The 14511-nt window shown below is 42.3% G+C and overlaps 1 protein-coding gene and 1 long non-coding RNA gene across 2 annotated transcripts in view; both read left to right on the top strand.

Moving 5' to 3' along the window:
• Window positions 1–14511, top strand: part of PSMB7 (proteasome 20S subunit beta 7) — a 59855-nt gene that overhangs the window by 29861 nt on the left and 15483 nt on the right. The window contains exon 6 of the mRNA XM_025922146.2: window positions 299–357. Coding sequence (XP_025777931.1) covers window positions 299–357 — 59 coding nt within the window. The remainder of the gene's footprint in view (window positions 1–298; window positions 358–14511) is intronic.
• LOC147575057 (uncharacterized) lies at window positions 365–12640 on the top strand. The gene is made up of 2 exons (XR_015243053.1): window positions 365–11008; window positions 11078–12640. It is a non-coding gene; the product is annotated as an uncharacterized LOC147575057 (long non-coding RNA).

Genomic DNA, 14511 nt, shown 5'->3' with positions numbered 1-14511 from the left:
ATTCCCCATAACCTCATTTTCATGCTTCAGCGTTTTATTGTGAATAATTTACAATTACTCCTGTCAGTGGTGGATGTTGGGCCAGTTGCGGGTTTACCCGAGATAGTGGTAAGTGTGACTTCAAGCTTTTGAAGAGCATTGTTTACCTGGTTTATGTGGCCCTGTAGGATTAATATTTACACCGCGCTTGAGTGGGACGCCGGGTGTATTTTGCCATTTTTGCTGCCCCAAAGTAAGCTCGACATGGAGAAGCTGGGAGTTGGTAAATACACTAAAAATGCATCTTTTTTTCTTTCAGGTTCTGGTTCCTTGGCAGCAATGGCTGTGTTTGAAGATAAGTTTAGGCCAGATATGGAGGTATGTCAGTCCCTGCAGTTTTCTTCTCTTTCACGTGTTTTTCCAGTTGTATGTTGGACATTTACAGATCGATTGCCAATTCCTCCAGAGCTCCTATAGCACTGCTGTTAGCTGGAACGCTCTTCGGCGCAGATAAGCATATTTGCTGAGAAGACAGGTTGGTTGCGAGAGCCTTGTTTTGGAGTGGCCCTGCCGTGCCCTCCCTCAGGCTTGGGGAGCCAGCACCCCTCAGCTATTTGCTCTGGCCTCTGGGCTGTCTGGGAGTCTTCTTGGCTGTAGATGCTGCTGCACCGTGGAATGTTTTTGTGTGCACTCAGCTTTCTGTGTCACGGTATCTTAAAATGACAAGTTTTTTTGTTTGTTTGTTTGTTTGTTTGTCTTCTCACCGAGAACAGAGAAACTGTGTATATCTTTGCATGTCACACAGACCTGGTCTGAAAATGGAGGCCGCTTAAAAAGTCCCTATAGATGGTTCTGCATCTGGCAGAAGATGGGGACAAGATCGCGTGTGTAGTGGACCATGCTCAGAGGGTGATCAGGCTCTGGTGTCTCTAATATATTTTTAGGAGGTTCCGTATTATATTTTCTTTGGTGGTGGGGGAGGGTGGTACCTTCTGAATGGCATTCCACCTGTCTGCCTTAGTGATAGATGTACCCACCATTAAGCAACTTCCCTGTCTCCCAGACCTCCAAGAACAAACCCACAGGTCTTCCATTGTCCCTTTCGAAGGAGTGTTCCGTATGCTTGTGTGCATGGGACCGCATTATTCCTCCACTGTGCTTTGTCCCTGCCGCTCAGCCAGCTTGTGGGCACAGAGGTCCTGAAGGCAGCCTTCACTACCTGCTCTTGGTCTGTTGATAGTTGTTAATTTTGTGATAGGGAGTAGCAACTTGTTTTCGACAATTTAGTAGGCTCTTTATACCCTCTTCTTTAATAGGTAGGCATCTGCCGTTTTTGCCTTCGCAATATTGTTTTCTTTAGATACCAGAAGATGTCTCTGGGAGTTGCTTTTTGACAATGCTTTATGCCTCATCATCTTCGGAGAAGATTGCATGTTAAAACTTTTTGATTTTTCCACCAGCTCATTGTCATCAGAGCACCAGCTGTCATTGGAACCCTGAAGCTCTCTCTCTGCCCTTTAGGTTTGGGCCAAGTGCCCTGAGAGCCAGAGGATGTAGGGTTATGGATGCTGCCCAAGCAGGACAGGGGTCTCCTGCCAGAAGCCTTGTTGCCCTTGGTACGTGACGTTAGCACACACAAGTGACTTCGTCACAGATCGCTAGATTTCTCCCCTTTGTTGGACATCTGCTGGAATTGAAACATAATGACTAAAGATAGGATTTAGCTAGGTGTTTCGTAGTAAAGATAATAGAGTCTTGCTCCAATTAAGGATAGTAAGCAGGTCTAAGTATCAACTATAAATGAGATTAGGATTCTGTTCTCATTTCTCAATGTGAAAATTTATTCCCAGATCAGCATTATTTTCTGTTTGGGGTTCTTAAGTACTGAGAAAAAATAAGATGTACTAGGTCACTTAAAAAGAAAAAGAAAAAAAGGTCTCCCAGTCTCCAGACTAAAGGAGAGGAGTTCCTGAGGCTTCACGAATCTATTAGAACTAACGAAGGTATGGGGAGAAAGACTCTGATGATTTTTGTTTAGAAAATCACCTCAGTAATGTCAAGCCCTCCTTTAAACCACATTAATCTTTTCAAATTTTCTTGAAAGCTTTGTCTATTTCCAATTGATTGGAACCTCCATATGTTAGAGAAAAATGGGAACCGCAGAAAAAGTTGAAAGCATGAGGTGTATTAAAAGTGACTTTAACCCTCTGCTAAAGTAATTTTACATTATTTAGAGTTTGGATCTGAAGTGATTCAAAGGCCATGAATTTAATATTGATGTGATTCGAGGAAGTAAAGGGAAATGTGGTCATCCCTTCAATAAAATTTGTGCTATTATCAGTCTGAAGAATGTGTTCCTTAGATCAATTTTGTATGCATCTCAGACCACTTAGTGTTCTGTATTAGCTATGAGACCTTCAAACAGCCTGACCAGATTCCCATTTCAGATTGATTAATTAATTTCCCAATTTCAGGTGACTGGTTTTGTTCACTGAAGTTGTTGAAACTAGACACAGATGGACAGTGAACAGAATCACTTCATTGTGAAGAAGGTAGTAACCTGTTTCCCCAGTGAAGTGGGTTTAAATGTAAATAGAAAGCAAATAATAGTATAACAACTGTCTGTGGATAGTATTTACTCTAACGGGACGTTAACAGATACCAAGAGAATTTATTATAGAGACTGAGCAGCTGACTGCTGGCCACCTTGCTTTGTTTTGATGGAGATTATGTGATGTGGTTTCAGCAGAGGCTGAGACTGCCAGTCAAGGTTGAGAGGATGAGTTTTAGTGACTTCTTTGCTATGAGAAAGAATTCAGCAAGGTGTCATTTCTGGTTTGCATAGAGCTCGTGGAAACATTTTGGTTTCAGATTTCCCAACTTTATTTTCCTTCTTTCCGGGAAGGCTTTCTGTCTCCGTGACAAGAAGCCTTCCGTGACTTTTCTTTCTTGCCTGTCTAGAGATTGCAGGCTCGAGTGGCTAAATCCGCTTATTTCCTTCCAGTATGAGAAAGGATTATGGACATGTCTCACGCAGAGACCCAGGAGAGCGTTGCTGCCTCTCAGAGTGTACGTGGATTGCTAGGACGGTAGCCGTTCTACACGTCACAGAATTGCGTAGGGAAGGGGCCATTTTAGGCTAGCATAATTACGTATTTTTTGCCAGACAGTCATTTTTAGTCCAGACTCATTGAACAAACTCTTGGCTTTTTTATTGTCAAAACAAATCAATAAGAGGTACTCCATAGCCCCCCTCTCCTTTTTTTCTTTTTTAAAACTACAGATCTGTGTCTCGGACAGTGCTGGTCCTAGACTATAGTATTTGTAGACTGAAAGCCCCTGTCTCCTCAAAAACCTCGTGTTCTTATTGCCTTTTGCTACACGGTCCAGCGTGGTAGCCAGCAACCCCACATAGCTACTGAGCATTTGAATGTGGCTAGTCTGACTTGAGAACACACTGAGAGGAAAATACACACCAGATTTCAAAGACTTAGTATGAAAAGATTGGAAAATAAATCTCATTAATAATATTCTATTGATTACATATTGAAACAGTGCTACTTTAAGTATATTGGGTTAGATAACAAATTACTAAAACTTAATTTCACCTAATTTGACTTTTTAAAAAATGTAGCTAATAGAAAATATAAAACTACATAGGTGGTTCACATTATTTTTGTTGGACAGGGCTGGGATAGCATTGTTTCTTGAACTTGTCATTTGCACATCACATTTAAGGTTTCTGCCATATCCAGGTGCCACCTGTACTACTACTACTGTTATTATTTAAATATTTATTTTTTTAGAGACAGAGAGTGTGAGTGGGGGAGGGGCAGAGAGAGAGAGAGAGAGAGAGAGAGAGAGAGGGAGGGAGGGAGGGAGAGAGAGAGGGAGGGAGACACAGGATCTGAAGCAGGCGACACAGGATCTGAGCTGTCAGCACAGAGCCCGATGAGGGGCTTGAACTCACAGACCACAAGATCATGACCTGAGCTGACGTTGGATGCTTAACTGACTGAGCCACCCAGGTGCCCCTGTGCTATTATTTTTCTTGAAAAATATTTTAAAAATGAATTCACTGTTTTACAAATTGAGACATTACCATTTACATGTAATAAAATGCACAGGTCTTAATTAAGTGTACAGTCAGAGAGGTTTTGGCATTTGGGTTTTTGTTGTTAAGGTTTATTTATTTATTTTGAGAGAGAGTGTGAGCAGGAGAGGGTCAGAGAGAGAGAGAGGTAGAAAAAGAATCCCAAGCAGGCTCCACGCTGTCAGCATCGAGCCCGATGCGGGGCTCAATCTCATGAACTGTGAGATCATGACCTGAGTCAAGATCAGGAGTTTGGGATGCTTAACCGACTGCATTACCCAGGCACCCCAGGTTTTGGCATTTGTGATTCATTTCGTTTCTTGTCAGTTCCCTTTCTCTTCTTCCCTACAACCACTTCAGTTCACCTTTTTAATATAAATTTAGTTTTTAAATATAGTTTGTATCTGTGAAATCCTGGGTTCGATGTGTTGGTTACTTTTCCCCCCAAAACACATGAAAGTGAGTGCACACTATTAATAGAAATTAAAAATGTATTCATGGCATCACCCATCGTGTGTCAGCCCAGGGGTATGAATATTAAACTTTGGGAAATGTAGGGCTACATTTCCACTCCACCACAGCCTGTCTTGGCAGCTTGCTGTTCTTTGAATTTTTTTTTAATGTTTATTGATTTTTGAGAGAGCGAGCGCAAGCATGAGTGGGGGAGGGGCAGAGAGAGAGGGAGACACAGAATCTGAAACAGGCTCCAGGCTCTGAGCTGTCAGCGCCGAGCCTGACGCGGGCCTCGAACCCACGAACTGGGAGATCATGACCTGAGCCGGTCAGACGTTTTAACTGAGTGAGCCACCCAGGCACCCCGGCTTGCTGTTCTTTGAGTACAGGGTGTACATGCTTGTCATTGAATCTTCACTGCTGGTGTCAGCCAGCAATGCATGCCCTCAGTTGCTTCTTCCTTTATTTGTGTCCTTGTCCTCCGTTGTACACACCTGTCCCATTGTTTTATGGCTGTTTTCAGGGACATCTCCCTCACTTGCCCTTGATAGGGGGAGATCCTTGAGGGCAGAGGTCATGAAATCATCTCTGTTCTTCAGCTTCTTATGTTCAGTAGGTGTTTGTTGAGTTGAGACAGAATAACCCTGCACTAAAGTAAAATCTGAGTCATCAGAAACCACTTGGGAAATTGAGGGGACTTTCTCTTCTTCCGACCTGGAAAGTGCTGAACGTTTGTTTGAGATAACGGAGGAAGATAACTACTACAGTTCTCAAATAACATACAGCGTTGGGCAGAGTCAACAGAGCAAACACCCCATTAAGTACACAGGCGACACAAAGATGGAGCAAAGGGCAGATGCTCATTGGGAAATTATAGGCCAAAAAGCAGAGCAATGAAACCCAGCTGGGATTCATGAATGGCTAAGACAGGCCTCTGCTGTTTCAAGTTACCTGAGCTGATGATTTGCCTCAGGTAGAAGCCCTGGTTCGTGGTTGCGCAGAAGCTGTCAGCTAACCATGTGAGTTTAAGGAACAAGTAGAGTCTTTAAAAATCTTCAGGGTACCTGGGTGGCTCAGTCAGATGAGCGTCTGACTTCAGCTCAGGTCATGATCTCACAGTTCCCGAGTTTGAGCCCCACGTCGGGCTCGCTGCTGTCAGCACAGAGCCCACTTTGAATTCTCTGTCCCCTTCTCTCTGCCCCTGCCCCACTTGTGTGCTCGCTGTCTCTCTCAAAAATAAATAAACATTTAAAACGTTAAAAAAAAAAATCCCCAACCCGGTTGTGACCCTGACACTGCTTTTAGTGGTCTTGCAATTTTCGTCTTCTCGTCCTTCTCCTTGCTGTTCGTCTGGAAGTCCTCTGAGGGCAGGAACTGTGCTTCTTCATTTCTCTTTCCTCACACCTAGCATGGTAACTGGTGCATGGTGGGCATTAAACCAGCATTTGCTGAGTGGTTGAAAAGGTGTCAAAAACTGCTTTACTTCATCGTTCCCAGATTAACCCTCCTTTGATGAGGTTTGATAACTTCACCTTTGGTGTTCGTAGTACTCAGCTGTGATAGAAATGAAAGCAGGAAAAAATTGAATTACTTGTGATAAATTCCCGCTTTATTTTTATCAGCAAAGGTGCTTATTTGCTCTGTATTAGCAGGGTAGTGGATCTTGAAATGTGTGAGTTGACCTAATGACAAGGGGTCAGTTACGTTAGAGGTTTTTTTGGTGATGATGAATTGCACGGAGCCGTTCCCCCAGATTTTTTTTTTTTTCCTATTGTTAAAGCTGGGATAAGAATTAAGCCCCTGATCCTGGTTATTACCCAAGGCTGGCTAGACAGGAAAAATTGTGATAACCACACTGTGGCCTTTTGAGTCCATTTTCCAGTTAAGTATAAGGGATTTGACTGAAATACCTGGAAATAATGGTGTTAGCTTTGTGAGGGTATGTATCTTGAAAATTGTTACAATTGCTGAAATAAAAACATTTTATTTTAGGGCGGGGAAGGAATGAAAGGAATCCATCAGATAACTTGGGTTAGTTTTCTTTCCATCCCACTTCTTTGTAAGAAGGAATGTTTTCATTTTGCCCAGTGAGAAATTTAAACTCTTGAAGATTATAATTCATTAAAACGGGTAGAAGATTAATATTTAGTCTGTCAAGATCAATACTGTCCCCTCTTTGCACTAATTGTCAGAAGAGCGTGCGAGGGCCGCTGAAGGGTAGCGGTGTGCGGCAGGACCCTCACATCACAGGGAGATGATTCAAAGGCAAACTGTCCTGCACCCTCTGGTATCGACTTGCAAATTAGCATCTGGAATCTAATTAAACAAGCTTAATGAAAGTAGCAGCTGAATGCTGCTGGAAAAGACAATCAGCTTTTTTCCCCCTCTCTGATACATATTCTGTACTATTGAAGTTGGTCACCAAACACATCGTGTGAGCACAGTTAAAAAAAATTAGCATTTATTTGAAGAATAGAAACTGTTTTTCATTCTGTTATGCATTTGGCATGCTCTCGCGTCCCATGAGAGCCATGCCACAGCAGATAGTGCACAATATTTATAAATCCATGACAGGCAATAATAGCAACTTGAAAAATTCTTTTGCTAGAATCTCAAGTTGAGAGCTGCCAAAAGCGGAGAGGATCAGATCTGCAGTGGCAGCTGCTGTGCCCTACAGTTAGAATTCTAGACTTTGAAGATGCTCAGCTTAAAGAAATGAAGACTGCAGGCTTAGCCAATTTTTGCAGGTTTCTAGAGCTCTGGCGCTCTGCCTTTTGAAGATGAGTTGCTGAAGCTCCTACCACTGCCTGAGGCGTGCTAACACCAGCAGGATCTTTTTTTTTCCCCAGTCTTAGTGTGTCTTCAGTTTTAAGTAGCACATGCTTAGTCAGTGCCAACTCTGATGGTCCTTTCTCTGGTCACAATACCGAGGGATGAGCTCTTACCCTGTACCCTTCAGAGGGAAGCCGCGAAGATAGATGGTGACGTATACAAGTGCCACTTCAGCCGTCTGATTTATGGAGTCATATTTCATCGCTCGGCAAGTACTGGCCTCTAGAGAAGCCCTTATAGATTGCTAAAGATGTGAGCAGCTATCGCCCTAAAGGCTTGTGGTTACCTCACAGACGTGATGCCAAACACCTAGCTACCGAAGAAACAGAATTAATCTGTCATTGCAGGCAGCTATAGATCCACTTTAAATAATGAAAGAGTTCATACCAATATGGTGTCCTGACAGCAAATCTTGGAAGTAACTATAGTTGGGTTTTTTTTTTCTTTTTTAAGTCTGGTAGTAGAAAGATACTGAAGTTACAGATTCGTTTGTCCTTTGCAGATGGACAGTAGTGTAAGTGAGCTGCATTATTTTGATTAAAAAGAAGAATTTCTTCAGTTTGGCACATAGACGGGTCCCCAAGGAACACATGGAGGATGGGTTCAGTGTGGTCAGGTGGAAAGGGGCAGGGTTGCTTGGGAGCTAGAGGATTGGGCTGTGAGCCTGTCTCCACTGTCCTCAGGGCATGACTCTTGAGTAAGCCACGGCCCGAGACTGTTCATCTAGAAGATGGGGATCCAGAGACCTGCCTCGAGGTCGCTGTCAGGATTAGATGTGGTCTGTAAAACACCTTATATGGTGGCTCACACAAAATTGGCTCTAAAATATGGCAGCTGCTTCTGTCTTTTAGTTACTCAGTGGTAGGATACAAACCTCACATAGCAACGACTAGATACGATTATTTGTACTTGCATCAGGCTTGGAGATTATAGCAGAATATAGAGGCGATTTCTCTTTCCCATCTAGAAGCTTAAAATCTGAGACAGACTTATGGGGAGGTCATAATGACAGTAGAAGAAGCCTGCTCAACACATACCACGGGCTGTGGAAGGATTTGCCTTTCTGCGGTGACAGGGGAGGAGGTGATGAAGATCCAGTAATCACGGTAGCCGATGCTCGTTGAGTGTTGGCACACTGTGCCAGACTTTTCTAACCGCTTCCTTGGCATTCTCTCCTTTACTTTTCAATAACTGTGCGGGGTCTGTACTTTGTTAGCGCTGTTTTGTGGAGCGGAACATGAGGATGTGGGGAGGTCAGATACCTTGCCCCGGGTCACACAGCTAGTCAGCAGTGGAGTCACCATTTGAATCCCGGTCGGTCTGTCGGTCTGGCTTTAGAGCCCTCCGGCGCGATCCGTCACTGTGCCATTCTGCCTCTTTGCTAGGCTTGAGATTCTCTGACAACAGAGTGGGGAAGACATCTTACTCCAGGTGAGCAGAGGTCTGGGCTGCTCGGGCTGTTCCTTTTCTCTGATGAGGTCTTGTGAAGACGGCAGGAAGCCAAACAAATGTCAGTGGAGGTGTGTAAACCTCTTCGGTGAGCTCAGCGATTGGAAGGAGCCCAGGAACAGAAAGACGCAAGGAAGTTTAGAAATCCAGAGATATTGGGATCTATAAAAAAAAGTCACTTGGCTGTGAAAAATAAATTTTTTTCCTCTTTGAATTCATCGGACTTTTTCATCTTTTAACCCTTCTTCACCCCAAATACCCCGTGACTGGCTTTCTTTCCCCAGCAAGTTTTCAGATATTTACAAGGGAGCTGTTTTCTCTATATAGGTAGCGTTTAGCTGGCATAAGCCTCTTCAGATTTAGTAATGAGACCAAGAAGTCCTTAAATATTGGTGAATGGCATTTGTCCATTTGAGGCAAATCATGAATAACTTGAACAAAAATAAAAAAAAAAATAAGCAAGACTATCATATTTGAATAATGAGGTGCTCTTTTTTTTCCCAACTGCCAAAACTTTTTAATCTTCGTCAACAATTGTTCTGTCCTCCGTCTTATTTCGGTTGCATCTGTGCGACTCTGAGCTCAGGAGCCCTGACAAGCGGCATATGAATTCTGTATTCATTAGTGATCTTGATCCAAATGCCTCTGTCCCTGCCACGGGGGCTCAGGTGTGGAAGCTGCTGGCTAATCCCGCCAGCTGACATTCAGAGGTTTAATGACTCCATGGGTAGGTGACCACTCGCTGGGAGGGTTGCTGGCGGAACCCACACAGCAGACAATGGAGATCAAGGAAGACTATCAGTGTTTAGCCGAAGCACCTTCCTGTGCGACTTGAACCCTGTTGGCATCAAACAGAGTTTTAAGTAAATGCAAAATTAAAAAAAAAAAAAAATCTGACCTTCGCTAGCTCTTATAAACAATGGTTTTTCTGTCCTGTATTGATATTGATGGTGTTTAAGACTGTTTTTCTTGTTACACTTTAATGGGTGTCAGCTTAATGAGCTGAACTTGACGCACTTTTCCAGATTTTACGTTTGTCTGGTTGCTACATCTGTTTAGGGGTCTTATGTATGTCTGGGAAAAATATATATAGTTAGAGCCTAAATTCTTTCATATTAAATGCTTTTAAGGATCTGTGTTGACGTTTTTGTTTACTGTGATCTCTAGCTTTGAAAAAAATACTATTAGAATGTGAGTTCTTTGACTTGTGATGTGTCACAGGATGTTTTGACTCTTCTTTATTAGGTCCTGTAGTCTAAAAATGTTGGATGCCGGGGTGCCTGGGTGGCTCAGTCGGTTGAACGTCCGATTCTTGATTTCAGCTCAGGCAGGTCATGACCCCAGGGTGGTGGGATCGGGCCCTGCATCGGGCTCTGTGCTGAGATTGGAGCCTGCATGAGATTCTCTCTCTTTGTCCCTCTGCCCCTCTCCCCCACTCATGCTCTCGCTCTCTCTGAAATAAGTAAATGAGATAAAAATGTTGCAGGCCTTTTTTTAAATAGTAGCTTCTTCAAGACATAATTTACATCTGTACAGCTCAGCTACTGTAAGTGTACAGTTCCGTGATTTTTGGGCTGTTCACAGAGTTGCACAGCTATCACCACAGTCACTTTGGGAACATCTCCATCACCTGCAGAAGAAATCCCATCCTCATTAGTAGTCACTCCTCATTTACCCTCAACCTTCCCAGCCCTGGGCAATAACTAATCTACCTTTTGTCTCTCTAGGCTTGCATTTTCTGGACATTTTGTATAATAGGAATTATACAACATGTGGTCTTTTGTGACTGGCTCCTGTAACTTCCAATGTTTTCATAATATTTCATCCATGTTGTAGCATGTATTGGTACTTCATTCCTTTTTATGGTTTAATACTATTCCATTGTGTGGACATAACCACATTTTATTTACCCATTCATTCGTTGATGGACATGTGGATTGATTTTGCTTTTAGGCTATTATGAGTAATGATGCTATGAATGTTTGTGTACAAGGTTTTGTGTGGGGCATCTACTGTCATTTCTCTTGGGTATACATACCGTGGAGTGGGATTGCCGGGTTGTATGGTAACTCTACGTTTAACCTTTTGAGGAACCATCAGACTGGTTTCCAAAGTGGGCTGGGTCACTAGATGTGCATTAGTTGTGTCTTTATTGTTGAATAAAACATGTATTAATGTTCCTCAATAATTTTGTCTCTGGTTGTATTTAATGTAAAGCATTAGGTTTTTTTTTTTTTTAGAGATGTCAGAACCCAAAAATATAATCCCCAGGGCCCTGTGTAGAATTCTTAAGTAGCGATTTCCAGTGAAGTTAAACAGTTAATTTTAGAAATAAACAGATAGTGAAGTTGGCGTTAGATTCCATGGGTGATTAGGAGAATCACTATTAAACCTTTAGATGATAAGGAGACCCTACTGATGGTTGTTAAAGCTTCTTACCAGATCAGATATGTTGAGTTGTCCCCCGTTTACAAAGTGAGTATGTTCTCTTAAGTTGGAGCACACTAGTGAATCTAATTTGCAGAGGCACAAAGGGACTTCTTGAGTTAAGGTTACTCCCTTGGATCTTTTCCTTTTGTGATGTTTTATAAGGCAGATGGAAGTTTGGTCTTACTCCTGATGATTCAAGAGCAGGACTTTGCTCCCTATGGTACAGAGTTTGGGATTTCACAAGTAAATGCTTCTCTCCCCCTGATTCTGTGGGATTCTTTAGTCTCCCTTGACTTAGGAATGGCCACTTCAGTGTCCATTCATCTGGCTGAGTCTGTTTGTCCTCCTCGCCTCTCTGTCTTCAGACCCTCAGTTAATGGTGGTGGCGGGCCATCATGTCCACCGTCACCGTTTTTCTTCTGTCTGTGATACAAGTTGAAGTTCAGAGTGGAATATTTCTGGGAAGGGGCAAAGGAAATTTTAGAAAGGGTGTCTTAATTTTTCCCACTTAGTTTCAGGAAATAAAAGGGGATTGGATGGGAGGAGGCCCCGAAAGAAAGGTGTAGCTTACCAAAATCTCCGGCGTGCTGGGAATGGGCTCCTCGGGGGGCCAGGCCTCTAGGCTTCAGTAGTCCGCAGATCTTCGGGAAGTGATCCTGTGTAAAATGCGAAGTCCTCTACCTCCAGATCTTTGAGGCCGTGTGGAGAGTACTGCAGGTGCCACACTGCCACAGTCACTGGCTTGGAGAATTCTTTGTTGGTTTTCTGCCAAAAACATTTCTGTGCAAAAATTTTTCCCACTGTGCTTATGTACACTGAATTTCATTTTCTTGTAAAGTCAATATGTAATCAATCAGCAGGTACTTATTGGGCACCAGCTGAATGCGAGACATTACACGACACTTGGTGCTGCGATCCAGAGGTAGGATTGCAGGAGGCTGTTCTGTATGATGGTGGAACGTTCTTATACAGCTATGGGCAAAGTAGATTGAAAAGGAAGGATTATTTTACTCTGTGGTATATAGGTAATTATTTATGATGCATTTCTTTGGAGCAGGTGTTCCCATTTGAAATGTTTTCACTTTACATATTTCCTGTAACTGAGAAAGGCAGGGGGAAATATTCCATACAGGAGAAATATTTCAGAGTATATTGCTTGCTGCACCTGTGGCAAAGATCCAGCAGGCAAAATGTAACTTCTTTGTGACCGGCAACTCTTCAATCAGAGAGAGGCAAGAGCTAGTTTCTAATGTTGAATAGAAATAAATGTTTGGTGACTTTCAACTGCATGGGTAGAATTAATAGGAAGTTATTATTGTTAACACAGTATTCTGGATCATGTTATCAAAGAGAAAAAATGAACTTCTTTATCCGTCTCTTACCAAATTAAATGGTCTTTGCTAACTTGGGTCTCAGGGACATAATTTAAGACACTAAAAATGTCCCCTTTATCTGGGTTGTCTTTTTCTGTTACTCAAGCCAAGACTGGACTGCCATAGCTCCTTGGAAAAAGAAATAAACTCTTTTATTATTTTTATTATTCACTGATTTCTTTCCATCCTGGAACTCTTATTTTATAAAAATTTTGAATCGTAGCTACTTACTGAACAGTGGCTTTCAGGAGAAGAGGGGGAAACTCCCCTGAATTTCACTGTCAAGTAAGGCTGTGTGTCAGGAATCCAAGAGGCTGTCTGTGGTTAGAGGCTCGTGGCTCTTAAACAATGGATTTCCACTTTTCTTGTATATAAGTTAGAGGAATATAAGAAATGAAATATAGGACTGAGTGTTATTGGATGGTAGCTTAGAATCTTATAAGTTTTGCCTTGGCAGGTAATTTGGCATAAATTGTTAATGTAAATCTGGGTTAGTGGTGAAGACGTTATTTTAGTAAAAAAGATAAACTGCTGATTAATTCAGCATAGAACTCAATTACAAATTGAAAGTGTCTCTGCGGGACTCCCGGACCCTAAAGACAGCAGATGTTGAATTGATACTCCAGCATATTTCACAGTGGTATGAAATATTAACATGGTTTATTATACTTGTGTGGTGTGTGATATCAGACAGGGGGAGAGGTGGTGGGCTTGTGGGTGTGCAAAGCAGCCAAACATTACACATTCGCTCATATACACTCAGTGTGATTAAGAATTTTAGGAAAGTTTCATCTTTTTTTTTTTTTTTTTTTTTAAATGAAATAGCTCTGTGGAAAAATGAAGTGTAAAAGAACATTTGGGGCTAAATATTTAAATGTGGTACCTGTGTACATTTACGTTATACATGTAAATGAACATAAAACAAAGATGGTAAACTTACACAAGATATTTAAATGTTTTTTAAATTTTTTTAATGTTTATTTATTTTTGAGAGACAGCATGCGAGAGGGGGAGGGGTGGAGAGAGAGGGAGACACAGAATCCTAAGCAGGCTGCAGGCTCTGAGCTGTTAGTACAGAGCCTGATGCGGGGCTCAAACTCACGAAGTGTGAGATCACGACCTGAGTTGGAGTCAGATGCTCGAGCAGCTGAGCCACCCAGGTGTCCCAGATACTTAAATGTTAAATGGGACCACTGTGCACAAGAGTAGGGGAACTTGAGCAGTTGATCTGTCAGCTTTCATGGGCTGGGAGGTTTTCATGGGCTGCTGTCCTAGTTTTACCTTCTGATCTAGAGTGGATGGGAATTTAATAATGCCCCTGTAATTTGCATGGGCACAGAAGTTTTGTTTCACACTCTTCATATATCTGTATCAACTCAAGGGGGAAAATCAGCAAATATTATGTATCGGAAGATCTGAATAAATGGAACTGCCAATATTTGAAGAGATTAGCAATTTTTAAGAGGCGTGAGAGTAAAGTTGGCTTAGATGAGATATCTCAAAGCCATTACTACAGTTATGACAGGTTTTTTGTTTGTTTTGTTTTTTTGCATCACAGCCTAGTCTAGGTTTTGCTAGCTGAAGTAAAAACTGTTCCAAAAATAGCCAGATGATTATGTCAGAACGAATATACCCTGGATACCTTCTGTTGTTATGAAGGCTTTAAAAAATGGTGCTTTCTCAAAAACACCAAAATTGGCAAAGGCGGAAGGGTAGTGCGGGAAGAAACGAGAAGTTTCTGGGTACCTACGTCATCAGAAGGACCTCTTTTACATCCCCATTGAGTCACCATGAGAACCCTTGGAAAGTAGTGAGACGCGGGCCTCATTCAGAGATGCGAAGGGTGGCCTTATGTTCCGTTCACCTAAATCGTATTTTGATCTCCGAATGGGTGCCAAGCTC

The sequence above is a fragment of the Puma concolor genome, chromosome D4, assembly GCF_028749965.1.
Source record: "Puma concolor isolate L17-30 chromosome D4, mPumCon1.1.hap2, whole genome shotgun sequence".
In the NCBI taxonomy this organism is placed as follows: domain Eukaryota; kingdom Metazoa; phylum Chordata; class Mammalia; order Carnivora; family Felidae; genus Puma; species Puma concolor.
Note: the sequence above shows the minus strand (reverse complement) of the source record. Positions and strands in the feature narration are given on the sequence as shown.